Here is a 22,874-nt window from a genome sequence, read left to right as displayed (position 1 = left end):
CTCTTTCACGTGTTGTTACTTTATTCGTTTCGTTCTGTTTTTGCATTTTAATTGTCGACTATCTACGGGGGGAGAGTTTCGTTGAATGTCGACTGTCAATTACTGATGTAAATATGATCGGTTCCCGGTTCAGGAACGTAAAGTGGGTGCACTTTCCTTGAATAAATGTTTGTAGAATTTAAGCGTTTTTGTAATTGTTGCGTTAGAGGGTAGGATCTGTAGTAAAAGCCGCCGTGTAATCATAAAAGAAATAGGTAACTAAAAATTTTGGACACTTTCATCAAATGAGCTAAAAATGTCCACTTGCGGCTTGTTGTATTATAAGCATGCTTGAAGAACATCCTAGAACAAACAACAATCCTACAAAACAGCGGGACTTTTGACCTCTTGAAATTTTATATATGACATAGACTCAGTACGTAGATAAGATACATGCCTGCGAACAGATTAGGCATTTTGAATATTTTTCTAAAGTGGACATCAGTAATGGATTTTCCCCATAATCGCTTAGCAGGTACCTCATCATCATCCATCCTTCTGCTTCCAAAGTTCAACATAGGTCTCCCCTAACTTCTTCCAGTTTTGTCGGTCTAGTCTAAGAGCTAGAGTCGAAAAATCATCGTCATAAGTAATATGGAGTTTGGCATGTGAAATGTTTCTATTGTATTTTATGAATTCTTATTCTTATATTCCTAATTCTTAACAAGAATAATATAAGAACAATTATTTTTATATTTATTTTAATATTGTTAAGTGACCTCCAACATCGTGAGATCTAGCTCCATATGATTATTTAATCTAGAGAGCATCTAATCGATTTTCTACATAAAAAAATTATAATTTTTTCATTTTTGTTTTAATTTCAATAATTTATTGCCCAAAACATGTTTTTGAAAATATTTATCACATTAGAGTTACCGGTTAAATAAGGGTTAATGCAAAGACGGCGCAAATGTATGGCGACCAAAATATTAAATAATATCGATAAAAAAAACTATTATTATTATTATAGATTCATGCAAAAGAGTAATTTCATAGTATCATAATATCGTGATGACTTAAATTATAATTTCATTATTTTGAGAACATCCATAAACTACGTAGTACGGAAGAGGGAGGGGTCTTTACCTATGACAATGGTATAGTGTAGGGGGGAATCCAGGAGGGGGATTATAAGTTCGCCCAATAAAAATTACTATATAAGGAGAACTTGCAGCTTTATGCATTTTGACAAATTCTGATGAATCTGAATATTTAGAATCAATCGACGTAGAAAATATAGATTCTGAAGTAACTTTCTCAGTAGAAAATAGAGAAAAACAACAAAATAATGTTATTTACATCAGCGAATGGTTGGGGAAAGAAAAAAGCTTTTAAAATTATTAATTTACATGTATGCTAAATCATCAAGTATCTGTTCATACTGTTTATTAAATTAAATTATTTTTACTGAAAAAATTAAAAAATCCAAAGATAACATTGAATTTATTAAAAAATCCCTGAAAAGGGGGCCATGAGTTGCAGTTGCGACGTCGACATGACGGGGGGCTTCGACTGAAAACGACGCTTTACGACGAAGGGTTGTTTAGGTATTAAATAATCAAAATTGTGTACGACGTAGTTTATGGATCTTCCTTTTCTCGAATTGAATCCGTAATAATAATCTCTCGATAAAACCCTAAAATAAATTCTACAGGCTACTGCCCTCCACCACTAAAATATACCACCGCCTCCGACCATCTCTGTCGAGACGGTCGAGGGGCGGCGGAGATCTCTTGGATACCTGTGGCGGCGAGCAGCGGCCCGAGTCGTCTCCATTCGGCTGGGCTAAGCGGCTGCGGCTGAGGTGAGCCCCCGTACTCACCCATGGATGCCGCCCCCTTGCTATCCAACTGGTACGGTGGGATTCCCATGTGGGCGGGTGGCGGTTGCGATAACGGATCTCCGTTGTGGCAGAAGAAAGGCATGTGACCTGTTGGACCGAGTCCCATCTTTCCGGCCTGAAACAAAACAAATATAATTAATAAAATGCTCAACAAAAATAAAAATAGTTATTTAGAACATTTATAACATAATAAACTATACAAATTGGAACGAAGCTTGATATATTCTTATATATGTACATATTATGTTGTAGTGTTTATTTTAATTTATTTAAAGTCTTTTAATATTAACAAAAAAACACGATTAATTTATAACATTTATTGATCGTACAAATTTATATTTAAGACTAAATCCTTAAATTATAATCGCCTTTATATATATTTTTCCTCACTCTTCTAAACGCTTCCAGAACCAAGTGGAATTCTCTAGCTAGGCAACGTTGAACACATGTAGCTTGTAGCTCTAATCGTTGATCAAACGCGTAGTATGTTAAGGGACGTAGCAAGAGCTTGGCGTAACACTGTTACAAAAAATATTAAAAGGAGATCATGTATCCCAATCAATTTTGATATTTTCCTATCACATACCACTTGTTTGCAACTCATTCAGATGAAACCCAAAAATTATAATGTTTTTCGCAGTCTTTCAACCCCCGTTCGTTCATAAGTTACCTGCATAAGTCGTCCAGAAACCAACTTTGTTTATACTTAGTGATGTATGCTACACTGCTACACATCAGTTACGAAAATAAATTCATACATTTAAAACATAAGAATGTTAAATTCAACAGAGTGCATTTCCCACAATAAGAAGCACTTTGCGATGAAGACAGGGACAACATCCAAACTCGCTTAAAAATTGCAGTCATCTAGTGATTACAACAATCATCTACACTACAGAGTTCCAGACTCAAATGGAGATTAATTTGCAGGCCATACTGCCGGACAAAAAGATCAAGAACTTGGGTTCCAGAATTGTCTATCTGACGCCACGATGTATGTATACCAATTCTATTTATTCCCAACAAAGATTGGGCGTTATAAATTGTTATGGTAAAATTTGATAATCATTGTTGTTAGTCGGGAAATACAGGGTGTAACAAAAATACAGCTCATAAATTAAATGACATATACCGGGACCAAAAATAGTTCGATTGAACCTAACTTACTTTAGTCCAAATGAGCATACAAAACAAGTTACAACCCTTTGAAGTTACAAGATAAAAATCGATTTTTTCCGATATGTCGAAAACTATTAGAGAGATTTTTTAATGAAAATGGACACGTGGCATTCTTATGACAGGAACATTTTAAAAATAAATTATAGTTAAATTTGTGCACCCCATAAAAATTTTATGGGGTTTTGTTCCCTTAAACCCCCCCCCAAACTTTTTTATACGTTCCAATTAAATTATTGTTGTGGTACCATTAGTTAAAGACAATGTTTTGCCTCTTAGTACTTTTTGGAAAAGCTAGTTTTTATCGAGATATTTTGAATATTTGTCAAATCCACCACATATTTGTATACTGTTATGTACGATTGCAGAGACCTGGTAATAATATGAATTTTTTTTTATAAATTACAGTTTGAGGTATATTTTGAACCATATTAGAAAATAAGCCACATCTCGATAAAAGGTGCCTCATCGGAAAAATACTAAGAGGCAAAAAAGTTTTAAAAACATCCTGTTTAACTAATGGTACCGCAATAATAGTTTAATTGGAACGTACACAAACATTTGGGGGGTTTAAAGGCACAGAACCCCTATAAATTTTTTATGTAAACATATTAAAAAAGAAGCCGCATCTCGATTAAAACTGGTTTATCGAAAAAATATTAAGAGGCAAAAAAGTTTTAAAAACATTGTGTTTAACTAAGGGTACCACAATAATAATTTGATTGGAACGTACAAAAAAGTTGGGGGGGGGGGTTAAGGGAAGAAACCCCCATAAAATTTTTATGGGGTGCACAAATTTAACTATAATTTATTTTTAAAATGTTCCTGCCATAAGAATGTCACGTGTTCATTTTCATTAAAAAATCTCTAATAGTTTTCGATATATCGGAAAAAATCGATATTTATCGTGTAACTTCAAAGTGCTGTAACTTTTTTTGTGTGCATATTTGTACTAAGGTAAGTTAGGTTCAATCGAACTATTTTTGGTCCCAGAATATGTGATTTAATTTATGACCTGTATTTTTGTTACACCCTGTATAACTTTGTATTATATAAATTAAATATTATGTTTTAGTGTTAATGTAAATAAATTAAAATAAATGTAAAATAAGAACTAAATAAAATAGGTATAAAATTTTTAATTAATTAGACATTAGTAAAATTACTTCACAGTAAATTATAAATTTGTTAACTCATTTTCTATTATGTAATCTTCTCCCATCACACACACGTGCTCCATCGCTTTTTTAAAAATCCATCTTTTAACTTTTCGAGGATATTTTCCTTTCATTATATTGAGCTCGTATCGCAGCTCAATACCAGCCAGACACATGAAGATGTATTAGAATAAAAGACCATCTCTTAATACAAAGCTGGATAATATTAAAAAAGTTTAGCATGAACTTTCTGTATCCCATTAAAAATAATAACCGTATCCCTGTATCGGCAAAGATGAAAATATCATTATTCTACAGTTGCTCAAGTCTATTGAGAAAAAACAAGATGTTTAGCAGAGGCGTTACCCGTTTATTTTCCGCGGAAGTTTATGTTGAAAATATTGGTTCATTTTTTCGTAAAAGATATACAAAAACATAATTCCTTTATTAATATTTATATGTATAAATAATATTAATATTAAGTCACAATAATAATATTTATAGAATACCAAGTAGTTCTTATTAACTTTTACGTCTCAAAATTATTTCATAATGGGTGTCAAAAAATTCAGCAAGATTTAAATTTGCCGCAAATTCTTGATACAAAAGGTATCTATGAGAAACAAACTTATCCGGAAACTTGTAGGGAGCAAATGGGGTGCAAACAGTGTTTTCTATTCAATTGAAATCTGGCGTTTATTTTGGGGCATATATTTCTAAGAGAAAAGCTAGAGTTCATTCTGAAAGACTAAGCTTTGAGTGTTAAAACCTAAAATAGTTAGGAACCTTAACAAATCACTGTTTGTAAATAAAAGCGTGGAGGGAATAGAATGCCGACTACATGTGATGGAAACTAATACAGCTATAGTACCGGAAAGTTGATTATTTGCCACATATCCGGCTCGAATTACCAAATTTACAAGCGAGCGAAGAAAATACGACTTAAGTAAAATACAGTGAACATAAACACAATTCAAAAGTAGCTACATGAGATTAGTGATTAGTTCTCCTTTTCTTGGGGTACTTTCTACATTAAGTTTGGTTTTGGTAATACCTATTCAAATTTTGAATACAGACGAAATAATTAGTTGAAGCTGCAGTCAAACCATTCTCATTAAGTTTAACTGTTATTCTCCTTATTATACTTCTTTTTCCACAATCTTTCCTTGGATCATATTTTGAAGAAGTTTCCATCCAGTATTTTTCCCATTTATTGATTGTCTTAGATTATACTCAAATAAAACACGAAATTAGGAAACAGGAGTGAAAAAAGATTATAGCCTCATAAGTATCTAAAAACCTCTAACTTATTGCATATTAATAACAATAAAGAGTGCAAATAAACACACAGGAATCACAATTATTTATATACTTTAAAATACTTTATTATTGCTTAAACGTTTCGGCTATTTGCCATTTTCGATAAGCACTTTAATGATTTATTAATTATATAAACATTACATTTTTTACACAAACACTAAATTTACATGATGTAATAATGATGTAGCACTTGTAGGCTGTTTTTGATTGAATACTAGCTTTGTTATCTGACTCTTGAAACATAGCAGAATTCAAAGTCACGTCGGTTAAGGATCTTACTTAAAATATCTGCTGAAGGTGGATTCATAAAATAAAATCAATATATTAAATTTTGGCATAATATATTCGAGAGATAATAATATATTGGATAAAAAAAAAACAAAAAACAAAAAAAAACAAAAAAAAACAAAAAACAAAAATTATGATAGTAGATTATTCAAATTCACTTCAGACAACAGGAACAGGAGCCTTGGACCAGTTTGAAGTGGTTAACGAGTTCAATTATCTAGGATCCTACATCAGTAATACAGGATCTTGTGAAACAGAAATACGTAGGAGAATAGGCATGGCCAAAAACGCTATGAGTCGATTATCAATAATCTGGAAAGATCACCCCTTTTCGAAGAACACCAAAATAAGATTAGTACGTGCCTTAATTTTTCCCATATTTAATTACGGATCCGAAACATGGACAATGAAATCGGACGACAGAAAAAGGATTGACGCCTTTGAAATGTGGTGCTGGAGAAGAATGCTTCGGATCTCATGGACGGAACACAGAACAAATCACTCAATCCTCCAAGAGCTTAATATTCAGACTCGACTTTCCTCTATTGGCCTCTCCACCGTCTTAAAAATTTTCGGCCATATTGCAAGAAGAAGTGATGATAATCTTGAAGGACTTATAATTTCGGGAAACGTTGAAGGGCGCAGAAGTAGAGGTCGCTCACCTACTCGATGGACGGATCAAGTACAGAAGAAAGCCAGTGGGAGAACATTCTCTGAATCCATGAGGGAAGCTCAGGACAGAAGCCGATGGAAAGAGATAGTTGCTCGTATTATAGGGAATCACGACACTCAGCAATGAGGAAACGACTGAGGAGAGAGAGATTGGAGAGATCCTTGATGTCTGGTTTGTTATTTATACAATTTTGATCTTTATTTATATGAATCATCTCCTAATATACACATTTTATTAAAATTTTCTTCTTTTTCTAAAATCTGTACATTTTCAAAATAAAAAGCATCGTTATTTTCTATAGAATGTTTTGCTAAGGCTGTAGTATTTAATTTGTTGATTTGTACACTATGTTTATGTGCAATAACCTTTCTACTTATGTAGATATATCCTATTTCATATTATTATAGGATCATTTGGTAGTTTTAATGCATAAATACATAACTAGCATGATTATCGCAATTATACATCTTATTCCCTATTTTACAAATAAATGTGCAAGATTGAGCAGCTATCCTCTTCCCCAAGGGGTACGCTTAAGAATTTCGAGGCGTAAAAGTGAGCAAGCAAAAGTCATGGACCAGACGGTGGATGACATTGGCAACTCTGACAGTTAAAGGCGATACTCTCGAATCTTCAAAGAGAACTTTTACTTTGGAGCGAGAGAGAGGACGAAACTTCGCGGAGAATTTTTAATTATGTCATGAGACACTTCCACTATTTCGACCCATATTTTAAGACTGTGGCAGTTTGTTGTTCTTTTATACAAAGACAATTAAGTTGGAATAATAAATAGGATGAAGATAGTTCGGATACTGTAAAAGATATAGTACAGGGTGCAGCACGATATAACATTGCAGATTCATCTGTCGGTATAGGATTATAAAATCTACGACCATACGAAAAAAAAAAACTGTCATACATGATCATCAGACCGTAGTTAATATGGTACAAAAAATTCCGTCGATAAGCAATCAGAAATCTCAGAAAGATGAAATGGTTCGTTGAAATGGGTACTACGCAATTGCATGGGAAGCGCAATAGAAAGTGCAATTGGTTCAGTGTATAGTCCAGAGAAATAAGGTTTTTCTCGTGACACATCCCCCTCCAGGCCGAAACCAAATTTTTTGAGTAGTATGGACATCTATATTATTAACCTATATGTTTCCTGCAGCCGATTTTGATGATATACATAATTATAAACAAATGAAAATCAAAAAACCGTAAATTTTCGATTTTTTCGTGTATTACCAAAAAGTTAGCACTTTAAACAAATTTGAGAGTAAGAAACTCATAAATCGTATAAAAAACATCAATATGGCATTCGCTGAATATGTCCAACCTTATTGGTTGCTTAGAAAATTGCAAAATAAATCATAAATATTGAGTTTTTATAAATATTCGTAACTTAGGTAAAAATTAACTTAGAACCCTCTTATTACACAGAATGCCAAGACTTCTTGTACTTAAATTATATTTTAAATTTCAAAGCAATTGGTCAAATAGTTTAAAAGTTATTTAATTTATTTTTCCCAAATTCATTTTATTTGCAACACTATAAGTCAGAAAATTATGAGGTTACAATAATACTTGTGACAGTTTATGAAAGAAGAACATCTATACTATTAGCTTAATTAAAAATAAATGACAAAAAATAATTTTAAACAGTGTAAAATTATTTTGCAAAAACATGTCCATTCTTTGCTTACTTATAAACAATTAGAATAACTTTTTAACCGTTACCCGTAGAAAAATTATTTTTTCATATTTAGAAAGACTGAAATTTTATACACATTTAGAAAGAAAAACAACTGTTCTAGGACATTTAGGGACAAAGTTAGCCCCCCCCCCCCCCAATTTTTAATTCACATGTTTTTGCAAAATTATTTTGCAATATCTATAATTATTTTTTGTCATTTTTTTTTAAATTAAATTAATACTGTAAATTTTCTTCTTTCATAAACTATCCAAAATATTACTGTAACTTCATCATTTTCTGACTTACAGTGTTGCAAAAAAATTAATTTTGGATAAACAAATTAAATAACTTTTAAACTATTTGACCAATTGCTTTGGAATTTAGGGTAATTTAAGCACCATAAGTCTCAGCATTCCATGTAATAAGAAGGTTCTAAGTTAATTTTTACATAAGTTATGAATATTTATAAAAACTCAAAATTTATGATTTATTTGGCAATTTTCTAAGTAACCAATAAGGATAGACATATTCAGCGAACGCCATATTGAAGTTTTTTATACGGTTTATGAGTTTATTACTCTCAAATTTGTTTAAAATACTTAACTTTTTGGTTATAGACGAAAAAAGCGAAAATTTACCGTTTTTTGATCTTCATTTGTTTATAACTATGTATATCATCAAAATCGGCTGCAGGAAACATATAGGTTATTATTATAGATGACCATATTACTCGAAAAATTTGGTTTCAGCCTGGAGGGGGATGTGTCATTAACACGATATTTTGTTTCCTTATTTCTCTGAACTAGTAACTAATGTTACAAATCAGGTCAACTAATGTTATGTTGTGTAAAAATTATGTATGCACATTTGACCCCATTTTGTAAATTGAGTGTGGAATACTTCACGTTCATCTAATTTCCTTTTTCTTCCTGTATTGTCTTCGTTTAACAATTTTAGTAAATCAACAGGCATCTCGTCCGGACCAGGAGCCTTTCCGTTTTTTATATTCTCAAGCGTATTCAAGCCAGTATCTTTGGATGGTGAAATGATTGTGAAAAGCAATAGTTTTAAGTACCTAGGATCGGTATTACAGAGTAATGGAGAAATAGATGGAGATGCATGCAGTAGAATTAGGGCTGGATGGATGAAGTGGAAAGAAGCGAGTGGTGTGTTGTGTGACAGAAAAATTCCAATGAAGCTGAAGGGAAAATTCTATAAAACAGCCATAAGACCGGCTATGATGTACGGAACTGAATGTTGGGCAGGGAAAAAGAAAGAGGAACAACGAATGCATGTGGCGGAAATGAGAATGCTTAGATGGATGAGTGGAGTGACAAAGAAGGATAAAATTAGAAATGAGTATATTAGGGGAAGTCTAGGTGTGGCACCAATTGATGCCAAAATGAGAGAGCATAGGTTAAGATGGTTCGGTCATGTTCAACGTCGAGACGTTAATCACCCAATACGAAGAATAGCTGAAGTGCAGATTCCTGGAAGGAGTAGGAGAGGAAGACCAAAGAAGACCTGGGGGGAGACGATAAGGCAGGACATGTTGGTAAAGGGGATTAACATTGATATGACCCAAGACAGAATTGTGTGGAGAAATGCAATTAGGGAAGCCGACCCCGCATAGGGATAAGGCAAAGAGAATGATGATGATTCAAGCCAGTGTTGCCAATCGCATTTCTCTAGATTATCCGATGATCGCTCGAAAAATATCCGATTTGTCACGAAAAAGTACGCTAGGTCAAAAATTATTGTGTTATTAAAATCAATGTTTCCAATGTTATTCTTTTAGTCCCCTTAACAACCATCAAATAACAACATTCGTTGTTCGTACGCCAATCAGTTGATTGTAATCAATTATCATTATGATAATTAACATAATTGATTGATTAATTAATTATTAAGTTTCAATTAACGTAACAATTATTAACATAATTGATTAATTAATCAATTAATCTCATAATTGTAATCAATTATGGCCCTCACAATTGGCCCAAAATTCAGTTGTCTCCGGAGTAGACTGAGGACAATGAGCTGCGCCCAGTGAGCCACCCCCCCCCCACCTGGAAATCTGAATTGTCGCGACAATTGGCGCTGTGTGAACGGTGTAGATCAGTAGTAGTAGTGCTGTCTTGTTTTTTGCCAGTTCCCTCTAGTTCTCTTGTGTCTGTTAAAACATACACGTGGTTTGTGTTATTTGTGTTACGTCTGGTTATTCTTTAGCAAAATGGCACCAAAGTGGAGTGACGAAGCCATTTCCTTGTCCACTCCCTCTTCTTATGTAACTCCTCTTCTAGCACATTGCAAGACTTACTGATAAATTCCCGGTAAAGCTGATTTAACATTAGTTTTAAGTCCTCACCGGACACAACAGATGACGAGCAGTCGGCCATGTTTTAGCTGTCTACTGCCATGGCAATAGTTGGCCCCCGTATAAACATTTTCTCGTTCAACTGGACTGGCCTCCGACAATCCGCAACCACGTGATGACAATTGTCCAATGACAATTGTCTCGCCAATTGTCATCGTGTAAACGCGGCTTTAGAGAAGGTAAAAGAGTAGAGAAAAGGCACCAAATTTGAGACAGGCGCCTAATTTGAGACACCGTCGTATATTTGTGTACGATGGGTTGACATCTAGTGAAAATATTGAAAACTGATCATTCTGTGAAGTTAGTAGTAGATCTGCTTTTAGTTGGCGCTTAGAAGTGACCGTTGTTGTTTTGTCGACGTTAATTTGATTTACACCATACACAAAGTTTTTCAGAATTTATAAAAACTTACAATACATCAAGTTAAGATGATTACATTTACTCCAGTTATTTTTTTTTTGTAGTTTAATATTAGTTAATACATTTTATGCAAATTAAATGGTAATTGTGTGGCATACATAACCAACAAAAATTCTTTTTATTTTTAACGGAAAAATCCTAATTTGAGACACCTGTAGGTTCCAAATTTAAGAGTGTCTCAAATTAGGACCCCGTGTAAAATTTTTATTTTTATGTATTTTTTGTTTGTAGATGCCGCCAAAAAATAAAAAATGGAATGCAAATGATATGATACGGGCTGTAAATACAGTAAGAAATAGAGAGATGGGCTATTTGAAGGCCTCAAAAGTTTTTGGAGTACCAAAAGGTACCTTAGAACGATATGTGAAATAAGACAAGACTCCAGAAGAACTCGTCGGGATATCAATTGGCCGCCGACCTATTCTTCCTTTGGAATTAGAAAATGAGTTGGTTGAGTATGCCCAACTATGGAGCAACGTTATTTCGGGCTAAGAGCGCGTGATATAAAACGACTGGCATTTCAACTTGCAATACGAAACTCAATACCACATCCATTTAGCGGATTCAAAAAATCAGCCGGAAAGAAATGGTTGAGACTCTTTCTGAAAAGGAATCCGACGCTTTCTATGCGTATTCCTCAGGGAATGTCATCTGCTCAAGTAAAACTCATGAAAATGTATCCAAGTTCTTTGACCTGTATGAACCAGAATATCTTAAGCTTACTAACCCTGCACAACGTATATTCAATGTAGACGAAACAGGTATTACAATTGTTCAGCACAAATATAGCAAAGTCATTTCTTTGAGAGGGAAGAAGCAAGTTTCGTCACTTACTTCAGCAGAAAGGGGCAAGCTGATTACTGTTATTTCATGTATGAATGCTGCAGGAGTTTTCGTACCACCGTTATTAATCTTCCCTAGAAAAAATATGAAAACAGAGAGTTGATGCTAGGAGCTCCCACTGGAGCAGTCGCAGAATGCCATGTGTCAGGTTGGGTACAGGCCGATATTTTCACTAGATGGCTACAACACTTCATAAAATTCACCAAACCTTCAGCTGCAGACCCTGTTCTTCTCGTCCTTGATGGCCACTATTCTCATACGAGAAACGTTGCTCTAATAGATTTGGCCAAACAGAATCGTGTGATGATTATTTGCCTCCCACCACATTCTACACATAAAATGCAACCGTTGGATGTTGCTTTTATGGCACCGCTGAAAACTTACTACGCACAAGAAATAGAAAACTGGCTTAGAGAAAATCAGTTGAGTGTTGTGTCGCCTTATGCCATTGCCAGTATTTTTTGTAAAGCGTATAACAAAGCTGCGACGATGGAAATATCTTGCAATGGTTTCCGAAAAACTGGACTGGTCCCTATTTGTCGCCATATTTTTAGGGACTTTGAATTTGGAATTCAAGAGCACTTGGAAACACAAAACGAAAGGGACGAACAAATAATAGAACCAAACCATGAACAACCAAATCATCCAATGCGTGAACATAGAACTCCTAGTCCACCACTACCTCATCAACAACTTGTGTCTCCGAAAGACATCTGTCCGATCCCTACATACAAGAGAGACACCACTAAAAAGCCACATGCCAGATCAGGAAAGGCTTCAGTAATTACTCTAACACCCTACAAAGAAGAATTAGAGCAAAGTTTGTCGGAAATTTTCCGACGATAAATATGGAGAACGATGGGCAAAGTGTTACCAATGTGGCAGGGGGACACATGAAGACTGTGGAGAAATAAAGTCCAGCACATTTATTTGTCTTTTCTGTGAAGGAAAGGGCTTTTTTGAATAGTATCTCAAATTGGGGTACCTGTCTCAAATTTGGATACCTGGCTATCCCAAATTAGGCAACCTTTTATTTTTAATATTAAATGTCGCAAAAAAATTAAATGTATTTTTTTTGCAAAAATATATGTCTTATTCGCTTTATTTATTTTTTGTTGTGTTGTAGAAACACTAAATTTAATAGTTCGATATAAATGTTTTAAGAACTTTTGAATATTCTGTTTTATATTTGTTTTTCAAAAAAAGTGTCTCAAATTTGGTGCCTTTCCTCTATCTAGGTCTAGCCGCTACCCCACTAAACGTATTGCAAAAATTGTCACAAAAGAAAGGTATTACAACAATTTAAACTCATGGCGTAAAATGCAAACGTACTGTATATGGACATACCATTGTGTATTATACCATAAATACTGATCTTCCATAAAATTAGAGAACTTATAAGATATGAGCAGTTTTGTGAAAAAAATCATGTAAACACCAAATAAAAAATCGTTTAAATTTGTAAAACCTTAAAATACATTATCGAGATAAGTGACAGCTCGACAATAGCACAACACATGTTATTTTTCGTTGCGACTCCCAACAATACAAAGTTTGTTGATCCTGTAGTTAAACAAATCCATACAACGACGCAAACAAGAATAAAAAATTTCATCTAAAGCAAATATTTGCCGTCATTGAGTTTCCGGCCGTTCCATAATACTTTCATTTTTCTGCTTTCTATCTATTTTATCAAAAGTAAACGTAATCTATAAAATATGTCACCACTTACTGAGATAATGTTGTTGCTGTATGCATATACGTCGAATCTAAACATCTGTTTGTAAAATAGTCTCTTTGAGAAAAAACGTTTCTTTTGATTTGAGATTTTTCTGAAATTCTTTGAGACTGTTTTGAAATGTTACGCCAGTCTTTAAAATTTCACAAGCTTACATTATTTTTTTAAAAACACAACTGACCTACATTTAGACATGCATCAAGTCAAACTAGTTTGATTTTATTCAGCAAACTTGACTTGACTTGAAAACCAAACTTTTTTTGTAAAAAAGTTTGACTTGACTTGCTTTCGATATCTTTAGGTTTGACTTGAAATCAAACTTCTTCAAACAGTTTGAAGTTTGAATATCATATTGGGCAACGTGTTTATTTCCAATTCTCCCTGCTACTTCGCCAATGGCGGATCTGCAACATCTGGTACCAACCTGCAGTTCCCTGGAAAACACGACAATACAAAAGTATTTCTAAAATTCAAAACTGACCATAGGGTTATTGGTTTTATATTTGTTTCGGATACAGGCTACAAATAATGTTATGTTTGTGTTTAAATTTTAAATATAGTTATTTTCCTAACAAGTGCAGAAAGTCATAATTTTCCGCACGCGACTGCAGTTTGCCGAACGACGCGAAGCGGGAGTTCGGCAAGCAGTCGAGTGCGGAAAAGAGACTTTCTGTTTGTAGTTCATATTTTAGTTTGTAGTTCATATTTAAATAGACGTCTACGTTTGGTTTGTTTATTACGTTCGTTTTGAAGTATGTGCTTTGTGAGATAATATCTGAACCTGGATATTTTTCGGCTCAGAATAAGTACCAGAACAAATTGAGTTTGATTTTGAAGGTATTCCCACTGCAAAAATTAAGAGTAGAATCTGTAGTCGAAGCAGTATTAATAATTAAGAAAAATAAATATACTGATTTATTTGATGTTGCGGCAGGTGATTTCAAAATAATGAAAATTGCAAAGTGCATAATATGTAAAAATAAAGAACAGCGTTATCAAATGACAAATAGTGAACTAATTCTTTAAAACGAAATTGAAAAGTCGCAAAAAATGCATTAAACCTACTCTATTAAAAATATTATATTTTGTTGTTCCTTCATAAATTTTTGTTAAAGTAGACTAAATTACACTTGGTATAATAAAAAACCATTCAACGAATTCTTTGTTTTAATCTAGTAATAACACTCAAATAAAAATATAAAACAGTGATATCGATAAAACGAAACTTGCAAGAAATTCTAAGCATACAGCAATCATTTTTAAGAAATTTATTACCCTGTTTTGACTATAATCGCTTCCTATATCAAGTTACTTTTATATGGAACTCATTGTAATATTAAATTTCTTATCTTAATTGGCAACTAACATGTCTATCTCAACAAAAAGTATATCTCTACGAAATAAATTATTTCTCAAACTTTTTCAAACTAGTTTGACAAACAGTTTGAATTTTCAAACCTGTATGATTGACCAGTTTGACTTGACTTGAATTATTTGTCGGAAGGATTGACTTGAGTTTGACTTGACATTAAGTCAAACTCAAGTCAAGCTCAAACATTCAAGTCAAACTGGTGAAACTCTACCGGCATTACTGCTATTCAAATCAATATCTATATTTTTGATGCAGAAAAAAATCTTTGGTTATTATTACATAAATCGAGTGTGTATAGGCATGTTGGAATAGTTTTCCTCCAGATGATTTTTAAAAAGTTTAGGATATGTGCAATATATAATATGGTGGTTCTTTTTAAATTACAATTGGATGTTTAAAGAAATGCCGTTTAGACATGATTTCTGTGCAAATGAGCAACCATCTGTTTCCACCGGTTTCCACCCTGAGCTGCTCTCATGGACTAAAAGACTGTCTTGTGGCCTTCTGCACTTGATCTGTCCATCGAGTATTTGAGCGACCTCTTCATTGGCGACCTTTGTTTCCCGAAATTATACGATTCTCAATATTATCAGTACTTTTTCTTGTAATATGTCTGAAAAACTTTAAGACCCTGTGAGACAAATAGGGAAGATCCAAGTCTGAATGTTAAACTCTTCGAGAATTGAGTGATTTGTTATGTGTGTCCTGACCATGAGACCCGATGCATTCTCCTCCAGTTCCACATCTCGAAGCCGTCAATTATTTTTCTATTGTCCGAAATCATTGTCCATGATTCGATATTGCTATCGTTTTCCACTAGCTGTAGTAGGTTTGACATTTCTTCTTCGGATGCAGTTATTAGATTTGTATCGTCTGCATACCTAGGGTTTGAGATCTTTTTGCGTGGGATAGAGGACGGCCAGAACTCATAATTGAAAGGAGATGGTTTGACGATCAACCGCAGAAATATTTAGTTCATCAGTTTCCAACCTACAATTGGACCAACCATTTGGAGAGCCAACCTCAAAATGAAACGGAGCAATATGAAGAAGAGATACCGCCATTCCATTTGTCAAATAATTTTCTCATTAGGCATCCCCCATAGAAGTAAAAGAGAGCTAAAGATATAATACATCCTTGAGGGAGTCCAATAGTGACATTAAAAGGGTTTTCAATTCACATTCTGGTTTCATTATTCTCGTATAGGCTCTTCACCAAAGCTAACCCAAAGCTAACAGATGATCAGAAACTCTTAACTGGTGTAGAATTTTTCACAGAACTTTCTATTTTAGAGTTAAATACCTAGGGGTAATCCAAAATGCAGATGATCAAGGGAATATCTAGAATGAGGTGTTTTTAGATAAGCCCAATTAATTCAAACCATTTAGAGAGCTTCTAGGAGATGAAAGTTCTACGAACGTATTCCATCCGGCTCGAAGGACCAATGTGCACAGTTTACAGGATAAGCCGATATTTTTCAGAGATCTAAGGATGACGGAAAGTACAGAGAGTTGTAGATAACAATGATGACTAACTGATGTCTGTTAAAATACTCATAGCAGATAACACTTCTGAACGAGTAAATATTCGTGTTCTCGTCAGTTTATAAATAAAGTTTTACAAAAATGTGTATTTTTATGATTGTAAGCTAACAGACAAATATTTTATCGTTTTCGAAATTAATATAGAAGTTTAGAAGTATAAAAGTTTTCAAAATATTGTTTTTTTTTAATATATAAACAACACACATCAAGAATCATTATAAATATATTTCAGTTGATGTAGGAGTTTGACATAATCCGTAAATGTAGTCACCCCAACCACTGAATTATTTGTTCCGGAGCTTTCCCTAAACAAGCTCTTTGGGCAAATATGAGGGTTTTTACTATCGAGTTTACTCCCTGTGCTTGCATTTTCCTAATCCCCCGAAAATTTACGTTTCCCTAAAGTACCGTCGTTTTTACACTTTTTCCAGACCGTTGCCAGCTTGTCGTAATTTCAGGAGAATTCCGACTTTTACATATTTAACAAAATGCTTGATTTAATGTTATGTTTATATGGGATTAGCCACAGTTTGGTTGTAACGACAATTACATTTTTGAAATTTATTAATTTCATCATTCCCCGTTAGAGGACAGTCTAACTATACTCCGGTGCAAATATTTTAATATTTGCACTTCTTCTTCGTTTCGTTATGGTCCAATTCAGTCTACTTGCAAAGCCTCTTTGACAAGGAATAGATTCCGAAACATCAGGTGTCAGAGGATGGCAAGAGACTCGAATTGAATCAAAACGAAATGATTATTTTCTTTTTTAATTACATTTTTATCTAAAAAATACTTGACGCTTCGATTTCCACTCCAAAAATTGTTATCAAAAGATTAAAGACAAATTTTTTAAAACAACTTGTGTATAACCGCTATTTGAGTTATGGTATATCTCAGTCAACAAAATTGAGGTTTTAAATATGTACTTGCCTACGATGGTTGTAGGTAACAGCCAGCTTTGGTTAGAAGGATATGCGGGTGTTTATTTTTTTATGCTCTATATAGCTTGATGTTTAAACATCGTAATGAGTTGAAGCTAAAAACTAGAATACATGTATTATATTCTTTCTGATTGGTTTTATTTGATTTTATTTTATTTGAAAACAAGTTATGCCACTGACTAATAAAAATTTGTATGCGAACTAACAATAGAAAATTTACAAATTAGCAAAAATCAAATTTATATTCAAGATTCTCTTGGCAACACTGGATGGAAATCGCTATTCTTACACTTTCTTCGCTGTTCGCACAATGGTAACCTTTTGCGGTAAGTCGGCAAGGACAGAAACAGGAACGGGAACAGGATTCAGGAGTGAAGATCGATATAGTGGGAGGTGTAGGAAATGGGATTTTAATGTTCACGGTTGTTGGTAATGCTACTTTTAGAGTGATAAGGGTGAAAAGTTTAAAAGATAAGGTAAAATTTTGTGGAAGTTATTTAAATTTTTTTTTTTAGGTAAAAATGCAGAAAACGAAACACCAACATATTATATATGTACATAATTCATTCTGACAACTCATTCATTCATTCATTCTGACAAACCAACCATTCTTTCGATTTTTAGATTAGATCCAAATTATAATAAAATATGCCTATTGGAGATGATTCATATTAAAAAATAACTAAACTGTATTCACAATGAAACAGACCTAAACGTAAGATTACGTCTGAGTTGGGCTGCATATTACTCAGTTACATTGGACTTGGAATGAGAACTGACACTCTAAACACGAGAACTAAACAAATCAAAAAGGAATAGCACTAATATGCTGGACTGATGATATGAAAACAGTGTGAACAAACTGAATCCAAGCAGATCAAAACAGAAGAGCTACTTTAATCTAAAGAATAGCTACTTTGATCTGAGATCTATGTTCAACAGTTCATATCACATAATTTCAGAATACAATTATGTCTTTGGAAGAATATTTGTGCATAACCGACAAGCATTCTCCAGTTAATATAGAGTATTTTATGATTACACATACAAGATAAATATGATTTATTTCTGACCAAAAGGTATTTATAAACCCAAAGAAAGAAGCTTCTGATATATGACGCAGACGTTGAACAATACTGATCTCGATGTAAGGATGATCAAACAGCTGTTATGAATTAAAAGAGCAAAATTAAGGACTGGCTACTATTTTTTCATAAAACAAGGGCGAATCCAGCGAATGTTTAGATGTTCCGATAAAATAAAATTTTTAAACTCATTTTGAGTAATTATTGTAAAACATATAGTCCAGAGAAATAAGGTTTTTGTTGGGTCACTTGAGCAGCCAGGTTGCAAATGGGTTTTTGGGTACTATATACCTAATACATTATAAATATAAAAATGCCCGTCACAGTTCGGACGAGAAACTTAGTTATTAACAAATAAGGGTCAAAAATGGCAGTTTTTTCGTTTAAATCGCTACAGGTACAAATAGGGCAATTGGATATCTTATTTATAATATTCTTCTTTTAGTAGATGAGCCAAAGCTTAAAATGGCACCTTTTGAATTTTGGTCCTCTCATTTGTTGCTTCGGAAAGTGCAAAATAAAACTAAAATTTCGAAAATAAAAGATTTGCTATAAAATAAAATAAAAAGATTTGCTATAACTTTAGCGAAACTGGCCTTAAGACTTTCATATTGCACGAAAAGTTGAGTCAAATAGTCCTTATAATGCACAAAAATTTTTAAGACGATTCGTTAATTAGTTTAAATTTTATTCAATTTGTTTATCCGAAAGAGGTTTTTTCGCAATGTTATTGTTCAGAAAGTAATAATGATATAGCAATTCTGTGGAGACAATGTGAAAGAAGAGTAGTCATATTTTCAACGTATTTAAAAAAACCATTTAAAAGTCATTTTTATCACTCCGAAAACATTTTACTAAAATAGAGTCATTTTTGGCTTATAAATAATTTGAATAATTTTGTTAATATTGACTGTAGAGTAAAACTACTTCGGGGTTTCAAAACCTGGTATTTTTAAACGAATTTTCAAAAAACCTTTTTGACCTAGGTTAATTAGGGTCAAAGTTAGAAACTTTTACTATTTAATTCACAGTTACTTTTATATACATAAAATTCTCCTGTAACAGTGTTAGTTACCATACTACTCCGAAACGGCTTGGCCGATTTTTATGAAATTTTATACGTATGTATATCTTATAGGACTGAGAATAGGTTTTAATATATTTTTTATACCCATAAGTTATAAGGGGGTTGCCCCCCTGACATGTTTTTTTTTATTTTTTTGGACAAAATTATCTACCCTAATTTTATACGATGTAGAATTAAAAAATACATAAAACACTTAATTTTCACTCTTCTATCACCAACCCCTATTTACTAATAGCCATCTATATATTTACATCTATAAAATTCTCCTGTCAGTGTTAGTTGCCTTACTCCTCCGAGACCGCTTGACCGATTTTTATGAAATTATATATGTACATTCAGTAGGTCTTAGAATCGGTCGTAATCTATTTTTCATATCCCTGAGTGATAAGGGGGGTTCCCCTTAACATTTTGTAATCATAACGTACTCTATAAGACTAAGAGAACATACAAATTAAAAAAATTATGATCAAAATCCAACAACAAGCTTCAATGATATTAATCGCAGCATATGTTTGAAGAATAAGTTTCATTTTTTGAGTGCATGGATTTTAATAATTTCCCTCCACCGACCACGAATCGATTTCGTTGGGACGTCAATTTTAAAGCTTTACTAACCACTCTGTTGAGGTTCAAAGTTTACTGAAACTTTTACACATAAACTATATACCTTCTGCTTCAAAATAGGAACCTTAATTGTTATAAACAAATTAGCCGTCAATTAAATAAAAAGAAGTGGCTAACTTTGACCGTAATTAACCCAGGCGAAAAGTTTTTTTGAAGATTCGTGTAAAAATACCAGTTTTCCAAATCCCATTATAGTTTTAGCATACAGTCAATATTAACAAAGTTATTCAAATTGTTTATAAGCCGAAAATGACCCTATTTTAGTAAAATGTTTCTTGAGTGATAAAAATGACTTTTAAATTATATTTTTAAATACGTTGAAAATATGACTATTCTTCTTTTATGCGGTTTCCACAGAATTGCTATATCATTATTATTTTCTGAACAATAACATTGCGAAAAAAAAGCTCTGTGGGATAAACAAATTGAATAAAATTTAAACTAATTGACGAATCGTCTTAAAAATTTTTGTGCATTATATGGACTCTTTGACTCAACTTTTGATGCCATATGAAACTTTTATATTCATTTTCGCAAAAGTTATAGCAAATTATTTATTTTCGAAATTTTAGTCCTTATTTTGCAATTTTCGAAGCAACAAATGATCGGATCAAAATCCAACTGTCATTTTAAATCTTGACTCGTCTGTTAAAAGAAGAATACTCTAAATAAGATATTTAATAACCCTATTTTAACCTGTAGCCATTTAAACGAAAAAACCGCCATTTTTGACCTTAATTTGTTAATAACTAAAGTTCTCGTCCGAACTGTAACGGGCATTTTTGTATTTATAATGTATTAGGTATATAGTATCAAAAACACCCATTTGCAACCTGGCTGCTCAAGTGTCCCGAACATGGTATATTTTTGCCTTATTTCCCTGGCGTAATATCACTTGTTTTGATATAGCAGATCATTGTCTCATCAGTGAGCGGAATTATTTGACACAATTATAACATTTCTTTAACTCTAAATAGTTTTCCCAGAAAAGCTACTTTCTTTGTCTTCTAGACAGCCCCGACCACGTTAATTAGGGTGTCTCAAATAGAAAAAGGGGTTAAATACTCTTCTGGTTAAATATGGAAGTGGCGCATTTATGAATAAACATTGCAGAGATTTATTTCCTTGGCTCCTGTTCCGTTCGTTTTAACTGCTCGTTTCTGCTCCGAGTTGTGTGAGCTCGAGTTCAAGCCCTGTTTCCTGTCTAGGCTTTGTTTATTCATGCAAATGTGACTTTACAAGCTAGGCCAGTTGCTACAGTTGAAAATTGTCGAATCATTTTGAGTGAAGGAATTTGTCAAAAGCGTCTCAAGACGGTATGTTTTGTTGATTATGATTTTCGTGGTCGGTATCAAAACAGTGCTAAACAGGCTTCTTCTTCTTCTTCTTGACTGACTTTATAACTCATAGTGAGTTTTCGCTGCATCTATTGTTGTACCCCATATCGTTGTACTCCAATCCTAGATAAATCGGCTTCAACATCATCTTTTTCCTTTAAGGGCTGAACAGGTTTATGCCTCTGTAATTTTCGGTTATTCTATAGCAGTGTGGTCCAACCTTTTAGACATTGCGGGCCGTATTAAATTTGAAATTATTATGAAGGGCCAGAGAACTCAACTCGTTAAAAAAAATACATGAGTATTCAGCTCATCAACTCTTCTAGATACAGTTTGATGGGAAACTGAAACACATTAAAAATGTTTGGCCATCTTTTCATCTCCAAAGGATCGCGCCATTTTAACGGCACACCGCTTGATCATTTCTCCATCTCTAAATGCTTTTTTACTTTTGACAAGCTCTAAACATACTTCATATGATGCTGCTAAGCTTGATGATTGAACAGCTGTCGGTTTTGTAAATAGAGATTTTTGTTTATTCAATTTACCTTTAAGTTCTTTTACAAGAGTATTTATTGCGGGCTTCGCCTTGATATTTGTCGTATTTTGTTTCGTGCTGGGTTTCATAATGCCTACTAATATTGTATTCTTTTGATACCGCGAGTACTTGACAACAAATAATGCACTGAGGTTTGCCTTTTAATTTGATGAAGAAATATTGACTTTCCCATTTTCCTTGGAACGTATGATTCTCTTCGAAAATTTTGCGTATTTTGGCACTACTCATTCTGAATTTAACATTCAATTTATTCGCCACTGTTAATTCAACACGACACGTGCAGCTGACTGAAGCTAACTGCCCGCTCATCGGGAGTGGGTCAGTGGGTGTTCAAGGTTAACTACTTTCTTAAGATTACGGAAAGTTAGAGAGGGTTGGAACAGGTAAAAGTTATCAATAGCAATATTTTTGAAATGTGTTTGCGGGGGCCGCATGCGGCCCGCGTGCCTGAGGTTGGACCACACTGTGTTATAGTACTTCGCCAATATAAGTAGTCTATTTTATTTATATCGGTTATGTTCTGAAAAATCTACATAAAAATCTACTTAATAAGTCTGCTTATGGAGTCTATATGAGGTTTTTCACTTTCAAAATTAAAAAGATAATAGAAAAAAAAAGAATGTGTGTAATTTGTACGCACGTAAGAAGTTATACTTCTATTATATGATTTCAACGAAATCAATATACATACTCTAAACAGTTTATTTATATTTAATTTAAATATTAAGCTAATTTTTATACTTTCCAGA

The 22,874-nt window shown here is 33.3% G+C and overlaps 1 protein-coding gene across 3 annotated transcripts in view; it reads right to left on the bottom strand.

The window, feature by feature from the left end:
* LOC114346985 (protein pangolin, isoforms A/H/I/S-like) overlaps positions 1-1,999 on the bottom strand; it is a 218,491-nt gene extending 216,492 nt beyond the window's left edge. For 2 of the 3 annotated variants that reach the window (XM_050661183.1, XM_050661184.1), the window contains exon 1: positions 1,784-1,999. In XM_050661183.1, coding sequence (XP_050517140.1) covers positions 1,784-1,991 — 208 coding nt within the window. In that variant the 5' untranslated portion in view covers positions 1,992-1,999. The remainder of the gene's footprint in view (positions 1-1,783) is intronic. The other variant, XM_028297732.2, reaches the window with a different exon arrangement.
* Between the last annotated feature and the right edge of the window lie 20,875 nt (positions 2,000-22,874).

Source organism: Diabrotica virgifera, chromosome 9 (assembly GCF_917563875.1).
Source record: "Diabrotica virgifera virgifera chromosome 9, PGI_DIABVI_V3a".
Taxonomy (NCBI): Eukaryota; Metazoa; Arthropoda; class Insecta; order Coleoptera; family Chrysomelidae; genus Diabrotica; species Diabrotica virgifera.
Note: the sequence above shows the minus strand (reverse complement) of the source record. Positions and strands in the feature narration are given on the sequence as shown.